Raw genomic sequence first — 17,309 nt, forward strand, 5'->3', positions numbered from 1 at the left:
ATGAAATAATTAAACCTAAAATCTCTGTGCTGTTCTTGTGGGAATAGATAGATTGAAGCGCCATATGTTTGGATTGTCACACATTCTAAGCTTTAGAATTTGTGGCAATCTCAAATATATTAGGGTTCAGTTTATCTATTCCCTTAAGAATCTTGAGTACTTCAGTACTCGCTCCTCCAAGCTTTCACTTCTCCAAAGAAGACAGTCCCAGCTGGTCACCCCCTCCTCATAGTTCAAATGCCTTAAGCTGGGATCGGTTTGGTTGACGTTTTCTGAGCTACCTCCAGTGAAGAGAGAAAAGACAGGTTACCATTTTGGGTAGGATCTCTTCGCCCATTATGATGAAGGGTCTGTGCCCAAAACTTTAGGCTGTCTTTTCACTGGCAGTCCGGCTCTGTGATGGCAGCATTGCTGTCTCTTTCAGATTTGGTTTTGGTTTCCATATTTACGAAAGGATATACTTGCTTTGGAGGCAATTCAAAGAAGGTTCACGAGGTTGATTCCGGAGATGAGGGGTTGACATGAGGAAAGGTTGAGTAGCTTGGGCCCTCTACTCATTGGAATTCAGAAGAATGAGAGGTGATCTTATTGAAGTTATAAGATTATGAGGGGGCTTGACAAGGTGGATGCAGAGAGGATGTTTCCACTGCTAGGGGAGACTAGAACTAGGGGGCATAATCTTAGAATAAGGGGCTGCCCATTTAAAACTGAGATGAGGAGAAATTTCTTCTCTGAGCATTGTAAATCTGTGGAATTCGCTGCCTGAGAGCTGTGGAAGCTGGGACATTGAATAAATTTAACAGAGACAGTTTCTTAACCGATAAGGGGTTATGGGGAGCGGGCAGGGAAGTGGAGCTGAGTCCATGATCGGATCAGCCATGATCTTATTGAATGGCGGAGGGGCCGTATGGCCTACTCCTGTTTCTATTTCTTATGTTCTTGTGTCTTTTTTTGGCCTCTGCTGCAGGTTCAGTGCCTAACTATTAAATGTTTTATATTCTAGAGAAGCATATGCACAGGGCAAGAAAGAAAAGCCACCATTTTTGCCCGAGGAGCCCTCCTCATCGTCTGAAGAGGAAGATCCAATCCCTGATGAACTGTTGTGCCTTATCTGCAAGGATCTTATGATGGATGCTGTTGTCATTCCATGCTGTGGAAACAGTTACTGTGATGATTGTAAGTGGCCTGGGGGAATGCATTGCTATTCAAACAAAGCCCTAAGCAGTCACCACTGTGGGATTGCTCTATTCACCAATGTATCGCATGCAGTGATCTTGAGTGTAAGTAGTTTTGTGTTTTTAGTCTCAACTAATTTGTTCTTTCCCTCCTATTGCTGTGTGCAGGTATCAGAACATCACTACTGGAGTCGGAGGAACACACCTGCCCAACCTGCCACCAGACGGATGTTTCTCCTGATGCTCTGATTGCAAACAAATTTTTAAGACAGGTATTGCACCGAACATACAATTCAAGAGTTGTGATGATCTGCATAGCATTTTAATTCAAAATCAAACCTCTATCTTAAACTTGCATGTGTATAAAATAAAATGGATCTGTCTGGTGACGACATTGTCATTCTACATCTATTTTACGAACAACATATAATCCCTCTACAATTCTGGTTTGGCAGCAATAAATTACAGTTCACTTTATATCAGATATGTCCCTGGTATAAAATACATCCTTAAACTGTTCTAGAAATTTGAGTGCAAATGGAAGAACAATTTATTTGAGGTATGTGTTGGGAGCAGAATAGAATGGGATGGAATTTCAGAACTTAATTCTCAGCAGTAGAATTCTTTTATTTGCAGGCTGTGAACAACTTCAAAAACGAAACTGGTTACACAAAAAGAACTCGCAAGCAACATCAGACCCAGCAGCAGTGGCAAGCACCGCCCCATCAAATGCACATTCAGCAATCCGGCCTGAGGCCATTGCCCCAGCTCAACCCTCAGCCCGTTGTCCCTGGAAGCAGATCCGCCATCTCCAAGCCCCCAGACTTGCCAGTCACCGCTACTGCTCAGGCTGGCCACAGTTCCGCCCCAGCCTCCCTTCCCAGTGCAGCTTCTGCTCCAGTGCGTGCTCCTTCTCCTGTGAAAACCAGCCGAGCTTCCTCCACTGCCAACGTCCCTGCTCCAGATGTGTCAGCGGCAGTTCATGTTCATCAGCTACCTCCAAAGCACGAGGAAGGGGATAGTCTGTAAGTTTAATTCCTGTTGAAACCTTTTAAGGGCTGCAGTCGCATCTTCCTGTCAGCTTTACAAAAGATTATTTTGGTACATGGATGTGCAGCTGAAGTGCTGTAACCTGTAGGGCTACGGACCAAGAGCTGGAAAGTGGGATTAGGCTGGATAGCTCTTTTTTCAGCCAGCACAAACAGGATGAGCCAAATGGCTTCCTTCTGTGCCGTAAATTTCTGATTCTTTGAATCGGTCACAGAATCGCAGGGATTTCTGCACAAAAGGCCATTCAGTCCATAGTTTCTGTGCCACTGCTACACATTAAATGCACATCTGGTTCTGTATATTTCTACCATTACAATCAATATTTCATTGATTTCTTTCTCCTTTAATCTAGATTTGATTAGATTCCAGCGTGTAACTAATTCCTGGATATCTGTTATGTTGTATATAAACCATCAGCCAGTAATAAGCCACTCAGTCAATCTTGCTTATCCTTCCATAGAAGATCCTGTCACAGTATCTTGCTGCCTTCCAAAATCTTTGCCTCTGCTATGCTATCCAGAACACCACTCTAGATATTAATCACTGCTTACATGAAGTGCTTTGTGACAGCACTCCTTGATTGGATTCCAGGCTGTAACTGTGACTTTTCTCATCCAATTCTTGTGATACAGTATTAAACAAGCTGGATGAATTTAGCATGATCAGAACTTTCCATTCGTGCTTGTGTGATTGCTAACATCTCTATCCCCTCCTCCTCCCCCAAAAATCTGTTAACACTTGGAAATCCATCTTTACAGTTGTTTTTTTTTTCTTTCTGATGATTCAATTGCTTTTGTCTTCAAATGATTTCCACGTCCATGCCTTTCAGGTGGGAGGGTGACTAGTATTGTCCAAGGCAGTGAAACATGACTCCGATTTCTAAACCTGAAAAAGGCATATCCCAATTTATTATTGAGTGTGGACGCCTGTGTGTCCCAACACCTTCCCTCTGCTCCATTGATGGCACAATCTTCAGCTATCGCAACCCCATACTCTGTAATTTCCTTCCAAGACCCTTCCACCTTGCTGCATTTGTCCCCAAAACCTCTTCAAAACTTACTTTTCCACTATGCCTTCAGTCACCTCCCTTAATCATTATCTAATTCCCACTTGTAAAACTTTACTTTTAAAGACAGTATATCAGTATATTTTCTATGTTTCTATAAGCTGTTTATTCTGTGCAGCTGATATTTGATAGGAATGGAGGTAGCTGGTTACAACGTTAACATTAGACCTAGACTAACGGGAGTCAGCTGAAGAACCTGGACTTCTGTATCAGTGTTTACAGCACATGCGTTTGTTGTAGAGGGTTAATATTCTGTTTTTATTGTGGCAGAATATGATTGGGCTGAGCGTGTGGTAAATGGTGTATATCTGTACAGAATATCATTCAAATAATCATAAATTCACCTTGAGAAAACTTGTTCAAATGGATGCTGTTCACACCTTCCCACAATCTCAAAACAGGAAATGAGTCTTGAAGTTAAACATCGACTGTATGTAAAAGCGGATTGTTTTATTCTTATTTCCCACAGTGAACTCAGCAAAACAGTTGTAGTCACTGTCACTACTGGAATAACCACTGCCAATCCATCTATGTCCACGATGAGTACCTCTGCACTGAAGGTATGCCATTGATCGTGTGTCTGTACACTTGTATGTTGTCGTCTTGTGTGATGCACTGACACACAGGGTAGTTTATACCCATCTTTTAAAGAGCATCTTCATCCTCCAATATTACATAGCAGGCCTCATAAGCAAACTGTATCAGTGAGCCCTGCAGCTAGCATAGACCAACCTTACTCGATGAGGCAACCCTCCCAATTCTGTTCAGAGGATTGCATGGGGGCCAGGAGTGAGAAAACAAAAGATACAGAGAGGGGTAACGGAAGAGACCAGGAAGGAATACAATGACAGAGGGGCAAAAAATCAGGTTTGTCAAGTGGGACCGGACATGAAATTTGCAAGTTGCGTGCAGCATGAAGGTGAAATTCTGCTGCTTCAGCCGAAAACGTAAAACTCAGAGGAACCGAAATTGCCCTCCGACTGAATAGTGGCACACCTATCATTTTTTTTGTATTTTTTCCCGCCCCAATCCATGGAATTTTATACAGTTTGGGTGAATGGACAGTGGGATTCTGTTCAATGGGAGTAATTAGGAAGGACATGATCTAGATTCATGTGTATCTGCTCAACCAGTGATGTATCATTAATGGGGTTGAGTTAATTGTCATTGTGCTCTATTTTCAGGGTTATCAGGTTCCTGTTCTTGGTCACCCTGCTTCACATGGTCAGTCCATACCCACAACAGGTTTGTTATTTAGGAAATGGTTTTCAGATTGACTTCTGTTTTTTTTTTAAAACTGAATCAAAGCATTACGTTCTATCAACTTTATGTTTAGGTCAGCCAATGAGGACCAGTGGTGTTCGACCACCAGGAAACAGACCTGGCTGGGAAGTGTAAGTAGGAACCATACTGAGTTACTGTGTCCAAACTCAACAATTGTACCTTCCTAGCTAGTTTTCAGTTTTACAGAACCATGAAACCTTTCTAAATTCTGCTAAGTTTATACACTCAAATATTTTGGGAAACTGAACGTTTCCTTTTTAGCACAACTAGTGAGCAACCGCAGGGTTAGATGCTGATTAGAGCTCCTTTTACCCTGACCCACCAAGCACTCCCAGGTTTAGTATAACACAGGATAAGTGTAGCATGAAGCTCTCTGGTTTCCTCTAACATTCAATTTAGCTGCAACTTTAGAGAGGCATCTTTATTGCACCAATGTAGTATTTCCAGTTCCCCACACCTGTCATCATTGTGGCTTTTCTGTGTGCACGTGACATTTTGAATTGTGAGCACTTCTGTGCTGTCTACTTGCACCCACTGGCAACGTTTCCGTTAAGCTGCACGGCCGCGCAGCGGTCTGGAGGTCCTGCGCAGGCCGCTCACCGGCTTTTGTGTGGAACAAACTGCACATGCACAAAAAATTAAGTGGGCCTACAGCCTGTTGCAGGGATCGCGCACCGGAAGCATTGCCCACTAAATCTTGGGGTGCAACTACCCCCAAACACTCTTTGTGGGAATTCTTGCAGCCCATAGAAAGATGAGACATTCATCTTGGGTTTGGGCTCACGTCAAAGCCAGGTCACAGCGGTAAGGTTGTCAGTAGTTGATGGTGTTGAACACTTTTTGTTTTAATGTGATGAAACACAATATAATTGAAAGTAAGACTTTTCCCTTCACCCCCCTCCCCCCCCCCCCCACTCCATCTAACCAAAATAAAGCTGTTGTATAGCTACAAGTACAGTTCGATTTCGCTGATTTCTCATCTTCCATAGAAATATGGTTACAGAAATCATTGTGTTTCAAATTGCACTGACTCTTAACTATTTCATTCAGATCTTTATATTTGCATTTTTTCAACGAATCTTTATTCCATTTAAGTATTTATTGTTATGGTGACGGGTTACAGTGAATGGTTCTGTCGTTCAGAGAGCGATGTGAATTCAGAGTGAAATGACTTTCTTCACTTTCTGCTTGAGCTGCCCACAAGGATCTCTGGGGGCCGTGTTGCTGTTGGCATCCTGGCTTCCAGGTTTCCCACAGGACAGTGAAGCATTTACCTAGATATACCATGATTAGGAATATCCAGCAGTGCATTTTTCTCAATGGGAAGTGGGTATCCCATCGGAAACATTAACCCTTCTCTTTCAGGTGCCTACAGATCTGCTGCTCCTGCATCTCGGTATTTCTGTTTATCTCTGTTTCTAACTGTTCCACTAGGCCACCCAACAGAGGGCACCAACAGAGTGAACGAGTTTCAAGGAGTCGAACGCAGGCAATTGCCAACCCTCCGCCAGTGTATGTGCAACCCCCGGCTCTGTACCCTCCACCACCTCACCCAGTTCCTCTCCCCCCAGGAGTGCCTCCCCCTCAATTTCCTCCACAGTTTCCTCCTGGCCAACCCCCACCCACGGGATTTAGCGTCCCTCCCCCAGGCTTCCCTCCAGCTCCAGCCACCATATCCGCCCCGTGGGTACCTCCTGCCACCCCGGCCGCTCCTGCCAGTGTAATACCGACCGTCACACAAACACCACCTCTGTCCAGGGAAGAGTTCTACAGGGAGCAGCGACGCCTGAAAGAGGAGTAAGTGAATGTTAGTTTGAAAGTCTGTGTGTAATTTCTGTCGTCAGTAGATCGTCTATATAAGGGATTCTTCCTTTGGGAAGCTGGCTGCAGTTGAAATGTCATTAAATTTATTATTTGCACCATAACTGCTGAAAATCTGAGATAAAAATAAGATGCAGGTAGCGCAGACACGATGGGTCAAATGGCCTCCGTCTTTGCCATAAATTTCTATGATTCTAACACATAGCAGATTATTCAGCATGCACAAAAAAAAAAGAAAAATTTGTGTTTCAGATGTGGCCTTTCAGAACTCTTCTGATGATTTTCTATCCCAAACTTCAAAACTCTTAGTCTTTCAGATACTGACTGATCTGTACACGTTCATCATTTTCTAGCAGGAATTGCATTATCACCAATTAAAGTTCAGGCGCTAATCTCAGGAGTTACTGTGAGGCTGAAGAATCTTTTTCCGAGTGTATCTTGTATGTTCTGTTTCAGCAGCTAATGACCTGTGTGTACAGTACACTGTTTCTGAGTCGTCCTGGTATACGCATATAAAAAGCTGTTTAAAGAGTTTACCTTATTGACCCTTGTATGCAGGGCAGGAGCCAGATGCTCCACAGTAATTAGAAACATAGAAAATAGGTGCAGGAGTAGGCCATTCGGCCCTTCGAGCCTGTACCACCATTCAATAAGATCATGGCTGATCATTCACCTCAGTACCCCTTTCCTGCTTTCTCTCCATACCCCTTGATCCCTTTAGCCGTAAGGACCACATCTAACTCCCTTTTGAATATATCCAATGAACTGGCATCAACAACTCTCTGCAGTAGGGAATTCCACAGGTTAACAACTCTTGAGTGAAGAAGTTTCTCCTCATCTCAGTCCTAAATGGCTTACCCCTTATGCTTAGACTGGGGTGTCCCCTAGTTCTGGACTTCCCCAACATCGGGAACATTCTTCCTGCATCTAACCTATCAAGTCCTGTCAGAATTTTATATGTTTCTATGAGATCGCTTCTCATCCTTCTAAACTCCAGTGAATAAAGGCTCTCCTCATATGTCAGTCCAGCCATCCCTGGAATCAGTTTGGTGAACTTTTGCTGCACTCCCTCAATAGCAAGAACGTCCTTCCTCAGATTAGGAGACCAAAACTGAACACAGTATTCCAGGTGAAGCCTCACCAAGGCCCTGTACAACTGCAGTAAGACCTCCCTGCTCCTATACTCAAATCCCCTAGCTATGAAGACCAACATACCATTTGCCGCCTTCACCACCTGCTGTACCTGCATGCCAGCTTTCAATGACTGATGTACCATGACCTCCCCTTTTCCTAATCTTAACAAAAAAATGTTAAGACAAAAATCTGTCTGTAAAGACCAGCATTTCATTGTGTGTCACGTATGAGCACAAGATTAAGAAGTAAGCCATACTGCTCCTCGAGCCTGCTCCATCATTCAGTAAGATCATGGCTGATCTTCGGCCTCAACTCCACTTTCCTGCCCGATCCACATAGCCCTTGATTCCCCCATAGTCCAAAAATCTATCTCCAGTACTGGGCTGAATTTTAACAGTCAGCTGTGAAGAATTTGACTGTTCACATGCCGGTCAGTCCTGGACTAGTGCTGGTGGCAACTGCAGAGTCGTCAACAGTGTGACTGTCTGCCACAGTGAAGGCAACAGCTAATGGTCATTTTCCTTTTGAGGTATTTAATAATCATGCTGCACTTAAGCATTTCCAAATAACATAAAAGTCCTTTGTGTAAGTTTGATCTTTGTATTTGTTTAGTGCCCTGTAGGTTTAGGGAGCAGCCTGTGTGGCTATCTAGACTGAGCATCTTAATAGCTGCACAATGCCTGTGAAAGCGAAAAGCTATTGTGTAACTTGCTGCCTTGCAGCGCCATTTCAAGAAAATGTTCGGCAGTGAGCAGGCTGCAGGGCCGTCACTTTACCTCCGATGGTGCAACTTGTGATCAGATTCAATTCTATATTTCATGTGTATAAAAGTGAGACAGTTAAAGCTGCTGCAGCTGGCATGTTCTGCAACCTTTGTACATGTGGTTGCTGTTAAATACTTAACCTGCGCTCTTTGTTTTATCAAGTTTTGTTCTTTCTCCTGGTTTTCTCCCCCCCACCCAACATTTAGGGAGAAGAAAAAGTCGAAGCTTGATGAGTTCACCAATGATTTTGCTAAAGAGTTAATGGAGTACAGAAAGATCCAGAAGGAGCGTAGACGTTCGTACTCCAGGTAAATCTGACCGTAAGCAGGTGTGAGTCAGTCCCGCAGCAGGTAAAATGTGACAGCTAATTTGTGATAGTCGTTTGTTTAGCCTGTAAATGGAGGCGCAGTCTGATTTGACGACAGCACATACTGTACCATCGCCTGTACCTCTCAAAACACAGCGTATTTTACTGATGTAACGGAAGTGGCAATCTCCTGTAAAGGGGAAGGGAATTTTTTAATTATATTCCTGCTGCTTTTCTGCACAGTAGCTTGTGAACACAGGAGACGCCATGGTACGGTGAAGTGGCAATGAATCAGCTATACTCGGGCAGTACTGCAGAGAAAGACAGCAGGAGAGCTCCTCGCAGCCATGTATATTGGTCACTGCATCCGCCCTCCTGCTCAACTGCTTGCCACTAGAAGTGAGCTGGTTTTATTGACACACCCCTACCGTGCAAAGCTGCTTTTCGTAGGATCACAGAAATTTCAGCACAGAAGGAGGCCACGGCCCATTGTGCCAATGCTTTCATATTTTTAGCAGTTTATCAAATTGCCTCTTGAAGGGAGGGTGTGACTGGCTTGGTTTCACTAGCTTGCTGTGGTAATGCATTCAATGATCTAATAACTCTATTGGGGATGGGGTATTTTTACCTCCACCTTTGTGCTTTTAATATCATGAATTTATGTTCCCTAGCTACTGATTGACCAGATATTGGAAATAAACTTTTGACTATTTACCCCCTCAAAGCCTTTGAGTTTTAAATCTTGGTTAGATTCTCCCCCCCCCCGTTCCCCGCTGTAACCTTCTCTGCTTAATTAGATGTAGCCCTAGTTTTTCAAGTCTCAGAACATAACTGTCTTATCTCACCCTGAGACCATTCTAGTGAATGTATGTTGCACCTTTTCCTTGGTTCCAATATCCCTTCTATGGTGGAAAACACATCCTCCACTGATGGGGCTTTCCTACTACAGTCCATAATGGGCCATCTCCTTGGAGGCAAATGTTAGGAAACTGCTGCATTTCCATTGTTTGCATAATTTGAGTTGTCACATTTGATACATTTAACATAAAAGAATACTGCACAAGATAAAAGTTCACGGGTTTGGGGGTAATATATTAGCATGGATAGAGAATTGGCTAACTAACAGAAAACAGAGTCGGGATAAATGGTTCATTCTCTGGTTGACAATCAGTAGCTAGTGGGGTGCTGCAGGGATCAGTGCTGGGACCCAACTATTTACAATCTATATTAACGACTTGGATGAAGGGACCGAGTGTAACGTAGCCAAGTTTGCTGACGATACAAAGGTGGGCGGAAAAGCAATGTGTGAGGGGGACACAAAAACCTGCAAAGGGATATAGACGGGCTAAGTGAGTGGGCAAACATTTGACAGATGGAGTATAATGTTGGAAGGTGTGAGGTTATGCACATTGACAGAAAAAAATTGAAGAGCAAGTTATTATTTAAATGGAGAAAAATTGCAAAGTGCTGCAGTACAGTAGGACCTGGGGGTACTTGTGTATGAAACACAAAAGGATAGTATGCAGGTACAGCAAGTGATCAGGAAGGCCAATGGAATCTTGGCCATAATTGCAAGGTGGCTAGAGTATAAAAGCAGGGAAGTCTTGCTATAGTTATACAGGGTATTGGTGAGGCCACACCTGGAATAGTGCGTGCAGCTTTGGTTTCCATATTTACGAAAGAATATACTTGCTTTGGAGGCAGTTCAGAGAAGGTTCACTGATTCCAGGGATGAGGTGTTTGACTTATGAAGAAAGGTTGAGTAGGTTAGGCCTCTACTCATTGGAATTCAGAAAAATGAGAGATGATCTTATCGAAACGTATAAGATTATGAGGGGGCTTGACAAGGTGGATGCAGAGAGGATGTTTTCACTGATGGGGAGACTAGAACTAGGGGGCATAATCTTAGAATAAGGGGCTGCCCATTTAAAACTGAGATGAGGAGAAATTTCTTCTGAGAGTTGTAAATCTGTGGAATTCGCTGCCTCAGAGAGCTGTGGAAGCTGGGACATTGAATAAATTTAAGACTGAGAAAGAGTTTCTTAACCGTTAAGGGGTTATGGGGAGCGGGCAGGAAAATGGACCTGAATCCATGATCGGATCAGCCATGATCGTATTAAATGGCGGAGTAGGCTCGAGGGGCCGTGTATGGCCTACTCCTGTTCCTATTTCTTATGTTCTTATACTTAATGACCTTTCTCTTCACTTCATGCTCAGGTCCAGGTCACGTTCATATAGTGGATCATCATTCAGCGGAAGCTCTTACTCCTACTCCAAATCCCGATCTCACTCCTCCCGGTCTTACTCTCGGTCTGTCAGCCGTTCCCCGAGTCGCTCCTACTCGAGATCCCCTTCGTATCGAAGGGGTAGTGGGAAGAGTCGAGGTTATCGATCCAGATCCAGGTCTCGTGGATTCCACAGGTCCCGATCCCGGTCACCATCCTACAGGGGCTATCGCTCCCGATCCCGCTCTCCAAATTACAAACCCCATTCTCCTTACAAACGAAGTGCTCCACCGGCCGAGAACGATCGGGAGTTTTATGATCGTTACAGAGAGCCACCACCTCCGTTCGACTACAGAGAAATCTACGAACGACCTCGTGACCCAAGAGACTCTTACGAAAGGGACCGGTACAGAGAGTGGGAGAGGCGATGCAGAGCATGGTACGAGTATTATAAGGGGTACAACAGTGGTAATCAGCCACGACCTCGGACTCCCACAAATAAGGACCACTTCTCTCCGGAACGCTTTGCTCTGGCTGGTGCTCGGCACGACAATTCACCTCATGTCCGTGGCCGTCGGGATGAATATCCGGCGGAACAGGCCTCCCGGGGTCGTAACATGGGTGGCGCCAGTAATTATCCAGAAAAGTACTCTTACCGGGAGAGTCACGCAACGAAAGAACCAAGGGCGTCCAAGGAAAAGGAAGCACAGAGCCTCCGCCCCGACTCAAAAGGAACAAAGCACAAAAAACACAGGAAAAAGAAAAAAGACGAGACTGAGCCAGTGACGAACCCAGAGTCTTCTCTGGATGGGAAGAAGGCCGGGGAGGCGACTGGCGATGAAGGGAAAGGGGCCTCCATGTTTCTGCCTCCCAGCAGAGACGATGCGACACCCGTGAGAGATGAGCCCATGGAAGGAGACTCGGTACCTTACAAAGCCGCGTCCGACAAGGACAGGAAGGAAAAGTCCAAAGCAAAAGGTGAGAAGCCGAAACGGAAAGCCGAGAGTGCTGCGCCGAAGAAAGAATCGTCTGGGAAAACCCCAAAGCCATCTCAAGAAAAGTCCGTGGAGAAAGAGCGGGATAAATCCCCTCACAGTGAGCCCAGCACAAAGAAAGCAAGGGAGGAATTCCCTCCTAAGGTAGAGGGGACAAAAATCCACCCACTGCCGAAAAGTGAGAAGTTCTTTCTGCCCAGGAAGGTGCAGCTCAAAATGGGACGTGAATACCAAGAGACGAGGATTACAAAAGAGGAAAAGCAAAGAAAAGATTATCCCAGGGAGGAGACTAAACATGAGAAGCATGAAAAAACAGTCAGTAGGGAGGACAAATCTAAAAAGGCAGTCAAAGCAGATGATAAACCAAGTAAAGCCGAGGTTAAAGCTGACAAGCGTAAAAGGAAAACCGAAGAAAAAGTGATGGAGAGAGAGCTGGGAACACCTCCAACTAAGTCCTCAAAAATAGAAACACCAGAGACAGCAAAGCCATCAGTGAAAGGTAAATCCAACTCTGGCACTGAGAAAGCAACGGAGAAACCCGTGGAATTGCCTCCCGACACGGAGAAGGCCAATCCAGCAAATGTGCCAGCGAGGAAGATCAAAATAAATCGGGAGAGTGGCAAAAAGATTGTGAGCGGGGAGTCGCCGGCTGCACCGGAGGAGCTGGCGGAGATATCCGAAGTGAACGGTGGGAAATCCAGACCTGAGAAAGTGAGGACCAAGGCGAGGAGGAAAGTCACTGGGGGCGATGCAGCTGGTTCAACCCTGGTAGATTACACAAGGTTAGCGCGCTTCAGGTCTTATCCTTGTGTTTGGAGTGGTTAACGTCAGACGAGTGGTTTCTGGGGAGGGGGGAACGGAGCGTTGCTCTGGTTCCTTGTGTTTTGTTAGCAGTGTTGTTCAGGAGCCCAGTTCTTGTTGCTGTGGTATGGATTCTGTTACCACAGCCAAGTTTTGGCATTCCCTGCTTCCAGATACATTGATAGGCACAGCCACAAGATTCCAGTACCAACATTAGTGATGTTCAAAGATTTTTTTAATCTCTTGGCTCCTCCAACAAAAAACTCGGTGCTAAGTGCATTATTGCACTTGTAAATCCAGTTGTCGGAGCGGAGAGGGAATATGACCATCTGAGTCTTCTCCCTGTAAGCACAAGTTTGTGATTACTCCCATTTTTTCCTGCTGTAATCTGATTCTTCACTGCAGCAACTATAAAATGTCCTGTTCAGCTGGAATCAGATTCGCTTTGAAAATTCAAGCCCCGTCTTCACAGTACAAAAGCACATTGCTATTTCTCACCCACCATTGCACACAAGATAAACTGACCTCCCAAAGTGTTTGACGTCCCCACGATCTCTCAGGTCGGAGGCATGGGTTCGATCAAGCTGACTGGGGGAGGTGACCAAGCAGTTTATATTTAACTGCGTCACGCGGGGTGTGAATGTGTGTAAACATTGCCCAGGGAAGCGATGGATAGTGTCAGCAAATTCAAGAGGGAGGTGGAGAGTTTCTTGGGGAAAAGAAGTGTTTGAGGAGAGTGCGAGGGTAGTATTTTTTAACTTTAAGGCTGGCCAGCTAGACCACCGTTGTCTTTCGCTGGTTCTGTATGTCCCCATGTTTCGATGACAAGTTGTGAGGGTTCAGATCCCTGGGGATTTTCCCTCTAATCATGCAGCCACTGTGCCCAGGAGGTTTCGGGTGGGTGCATGAGATGACTCTGCTGACGCTCGCTCTGCTCGCCCGGGGAGTGCTTTCCTGCAGCAGCGGATTTGGAGTAAGTGGAGCAAGCTGTGGGTGTGTGGCCCCAGTTATTTCAGGCTGGCGCTGGACAGATGAGCCACAATTGGGAATTATAGTTATTGAAGTGGGGGAGGGAGAGCTGCAGTTATAGTTATTGAAGTGGGGGAGGGAGAGCTGGCAGTAAAGATGGTGTAACTGTACTGTTTTCTTTTCACCCTCAGTACCAGTTCTGCTGGAGGGAGCCCAATCAGGAAAGCTGAAGAGAAATTGGACGCGAAGAAAACTGTGATTAAGACGATGGAGGAGTACAACAGCGATACCAGACCCCCGGCTGAAGATGAGATTGTCATTGTTCAAGTTCCTCGATCCAAGTGGGAGAAGGAGGACTACGAGACTGATGAGGACGAAGGAAAGATGGCGGCGGCAGCGGCAGCGGCTGCTGCGTTAAATGCTGGGAAAGCTGGCTCTGGGCCAGGCGGAGGTGTGAAGCCGGCAAACCCGGCGAGGCAAAGCGATAAAGAGACTGTCCCTGCCGAGAGAGCCCCAAAAACTGCCAAAGAACCCAACCCGGAGGATGCCCCGCAGGAGCCCAAGGCACCGGCTAAGAGCTCAGCTCTGAGTGAGAAAGGTTTGAAGCCCAAAGATAAGGAGCACGTTGCGTCAGACAAAGAGACTTCAGACAAGAAGAAAGCCCCGGCTCAGCCCGACAAGCCGGCAGTTTCAGAGCGGGAGAGCGAGCTGGCAAATGGCAAAAATCTCCCTCAACCTGCAAAAGACCGACCGGCAGAAAGGCTGGAGCCGGGCAGTCGAGGGGCCTCAAACAAAGACACGATTGCTGGTGTGGACGGGAAGGTGGAAAGTGTCGACAGGCAGACCGCACCCAGCAAACGCAGAGAGGAGCGAAGCAGAGATACCCGCAGGCGAGATTCCCCCAGCAAGAGTGAAGAGCCAGCTCACGGCCAGAAAGGGAAGGAGCAACACCCAGACAGCAGGAAAGGCAGTGCAGAACCCAGGAAAAACGAGCATAGTCCTGGGAAGGACAGGAAGTCACAGGCGGACCACAGGAGTGGGTCCGAGTCCAGAAGTATAACCGAAGAACCAAAATCAACCACTTCCAGCCGAGAGAGGGAGAAACACGCATTGGAAACAAGGAGCAATAAGGACAGGCAAGTAAGTGGGAATAAGGTCTCCCACCGGACTGAAGCATTGGCTGAAAAGAATGATCAAGAGCATTCAGTCGGGCGGGGTGACAAAGATCACAGCCGCAACAGGCCCCCAGGGCCAGTCAGCCGCTCGTCGCGGCATTCTCGTCACTCCCTGGACCTGGCCAGAGAAACGGACGAGGCTGCCTTCGAACCTGACTACGGTGAGAGCGAGAGCGAGGAGGAGCACGTGCCAAAGGATGGAAGGGAGGCGAAAGAGGGCCCGGACCAAACGAGAGAGGTCAAGGGGGTGTCTGTGGGCCCCAAGAACAGCTCCACTAAAAGCCACACCCACAACACCCCGAGCCCCAACTGCACTCGGAGCCACAGCCTGAGCGGGAGCCAAACTCGCAGTCGCAGCAGCAGCGTCGGCTCGGAGGACACGCAGGACAGCAAGAAGAAGAAGAAGAAGAAGGAGAAAAAGAAGCATAAAAAGCACAAGAAACACAAAAAGCACAAGAAACACCTGGGCATCGAGACCGAACTTGACAAAACACAGAAACACAAACACAAAAAGAAAAAGTCGAAAAAGAGCAAAGATAAAGACAAAGAAAAGGACAAGGACAGCGACCAAAAGGTCCGGTCGTCTGTCATCGTGCGAACGGCAGAAACTGATTAGACGGGTGGCTGGAACGTATGATCAGATCCTGTAATAAATACATATGGAGCTTTGTAAATATTCACTCGGACATTGCTATTCTGTGCTGAGTCTGCTGAACTCGGAGATTTTGTTTTCTGTAATATTGAGGGTTTATAAATGAGCAGTTTTTGTACAGAATTATGTTTGACCATGGGTATGGGCCGATTATGCTGCAGTGTTTTTAAGTGAACTATCAGACTACACTGGGAACTACTGTGAAAATTTTTCACTAAATTTTTTTATAGCTGTGTATACAAGCTGACAGTGTAATTAATGTAAATGTTTTGCCTGATGATTTGCAGTATAAAGTAAAGCCTCACTGTGTCATCTTTTGACTGAATAAATTTTCATTGAATTCATTATATGCCGGTGCGAATACTTGAGTGTTTGTGTGCTCCCCCCCGTAACACAGTGAGCTCTCTCTCCACCCCCACCCCCCATTAACACTGAAAATCTAAACACTCGCTTACTGCAAGGGATTTCACTCACAGGATTAATGTTTTGTTTATTTACATCAAGGCTTACATGTACTTGCTGCTTTTTCATGAGTGCGGTAGTGGTGGGGGTTTCGTGGGAGATAATGGGAGTTTCGTGTGGGGTAATGGGGAGGTTTCAGAATGGGTCATGGGGTGGTTTCGTGTGGGGTCATGGGTGGGTTTTGTGGGGTAATGGGGTTTCCTGTGGGGTAAGGGTGCGGGGATAGTGAGGGTTCCATGCGTGGGGTGTGGTGGGGGTAATATTGTGGGTTTCTCGTGTAGTATTGGGGGCTCTCACAAGTGGGTTAGTATTGAGGTTTTATCTCTCTCCCCCCGGGGTGACTGGTTACTTCCTGTTTTCTCTAAGCCATGGGTACTGATAGGAGAAAGCGTTTCCAACTCAGCCAATATAAGGAAGCGGAAAAACTTTGAAGATGTACAGGGTGCGTTAGCAGAGGTTTAGCGTCGGTGTGGAGCTTTGCACGGATGCTCAACTTGTGCAAGTCCAGATACAGCAGAGCGAGACACCCTGGAGGGCAATTCTCGGATCACTTTGGTTTGACATGGGGTGCAACTCCAACACAGTGTCAAACCTGGTGTCGAAAGGGTCCAGCAGATCCTTTTGATCTGAGCACTTGGCAAATCTACCTGCAATTAATTGAAATATCCGACAAAGCCCATATATTATACAAAATACCTGCTCAGCATTCCTGTCTCATTGCACCCTTGACTAAGCACAGATTTGGGGGGGGTCAGAGTTTGAATCCCATTTGAAGTCGCTAAGTTTTTAATTTTTGAGGGGGATACAATGAGCTGCACATCATAGAATGAGGATAGGAAACGGGAGTAAAAACAGAATGCTGGAAATCTCCGGGTCAGGCAGCATCTGTGGAGAGAAAAACAGAGTTTACGTTTCAAGTCGACGATTCTTCGTTAGAACTGGAGAATGTTCGAAACGAGCACATTCTTAATCACTGAAAGGGGGAGGGGAAGAAAGAACAAAAGGGAAGGTCTGTGATAGGGTGGAAGGCAGGAGAGATTAGAGAGACAAAAGGGATGATGGGCCGAATTGAAGTGGTAATGATAGAGGTTAGAAAAAGGTTAATCTGGGTAGGCTGTGAATGGCGGAGTAATAGCCAGCTGTCATTCGAGACAGGGAAAGAAAAGAAGCAAAAAAACGAGGGGAGAAAGGGAGTCACCTTTCACATTAGTGCCTCTGACATGTCTTCCTTTTTCCTCAACCAAGGATTCCCCTCCACCGTGGATAACATGGCCCTCGAACGTGTCCATTCTATTTCCCACACCTCTACTCTCACCCCTTCCCCTCCCCCTCAGAACCACGACAGGGTTCCCCTTGTCCTCACCTTTCACCCCACCAACCTCCACGTTCAACGGATCAATTTCCACCACCTCTGGCGTTATCCAACCAC

General features: G+C 46.0%; 1 protein-coding gene across 5 annotated transcripts in view; it reads left to right on the plus strand.

The window, feature by feature from the left end:
- rbbp6 (retinoblastoma binding protein 6) overlaps positions 1-15,739 on the plus strand; it is a 52,668-nt gene extending 36,929 nt beyond the window's left edge. For all 5 annotated transcript variants that reach the window (XM_070901424.1, XM_070901426.1, XM_070901425.1 and 2 more), the window contains 10 exons: positions 1,004-1,176; positions 1,344-1,447; positions 1,812-2,200; positions 3,761-3,851; positions 4,476-4,536; positions 4,628-4,685; positions 6,010-6,372; positions 8,501-8,602; positions 10,819-12,603; positions 13,783-15,739. In XM_070901424.1, the coding sequence (XP_070757525.1) occupies positions 1,004-1,176; positions 1,344-1,447; positions 1,812-2,200; positions 3,761-3,851; positions 4,476-4,536; positions 4,628-4,685; positions 6,010-6,372; positions 8,501-8,602; positions 10,819-12,603; positions 13,783-15,382 (4,726 nt within the window). In that variant the 3' untranslated portion in view covers positions 15,383-15,739. The remainder of the gene's footprint in view (positions 1-1,003; positions 1,177-1,343; positions 1,448-1,811; positions 2,201-3,760; positions 3,852-4,475; positions 4,537-4,627; positions 4,686-6,009; positions 6,373-8,500; positions 8,603-10,818; positions 12,604-13,782) is intronic.
- The last annotated feature ends 1,570 nt before the right edge of the window (positions 15,740-17,309 follow it).

The sequence above is a fragment of the Pristiophorus japonicus genome, chromosome 15 (genome assembly GCF_044704955.1).
Source record: "Pristiophorus japonicus isolate sPriJap1 chromosome 15, sPriJap1.hap1, whole genome shotgun sequence".
NCBI lineage: Eukaryota > Metazoa > Chordata > Chondrichthyes > Pristiophoridae > Pristiophorus > Pristiophorus japonicus.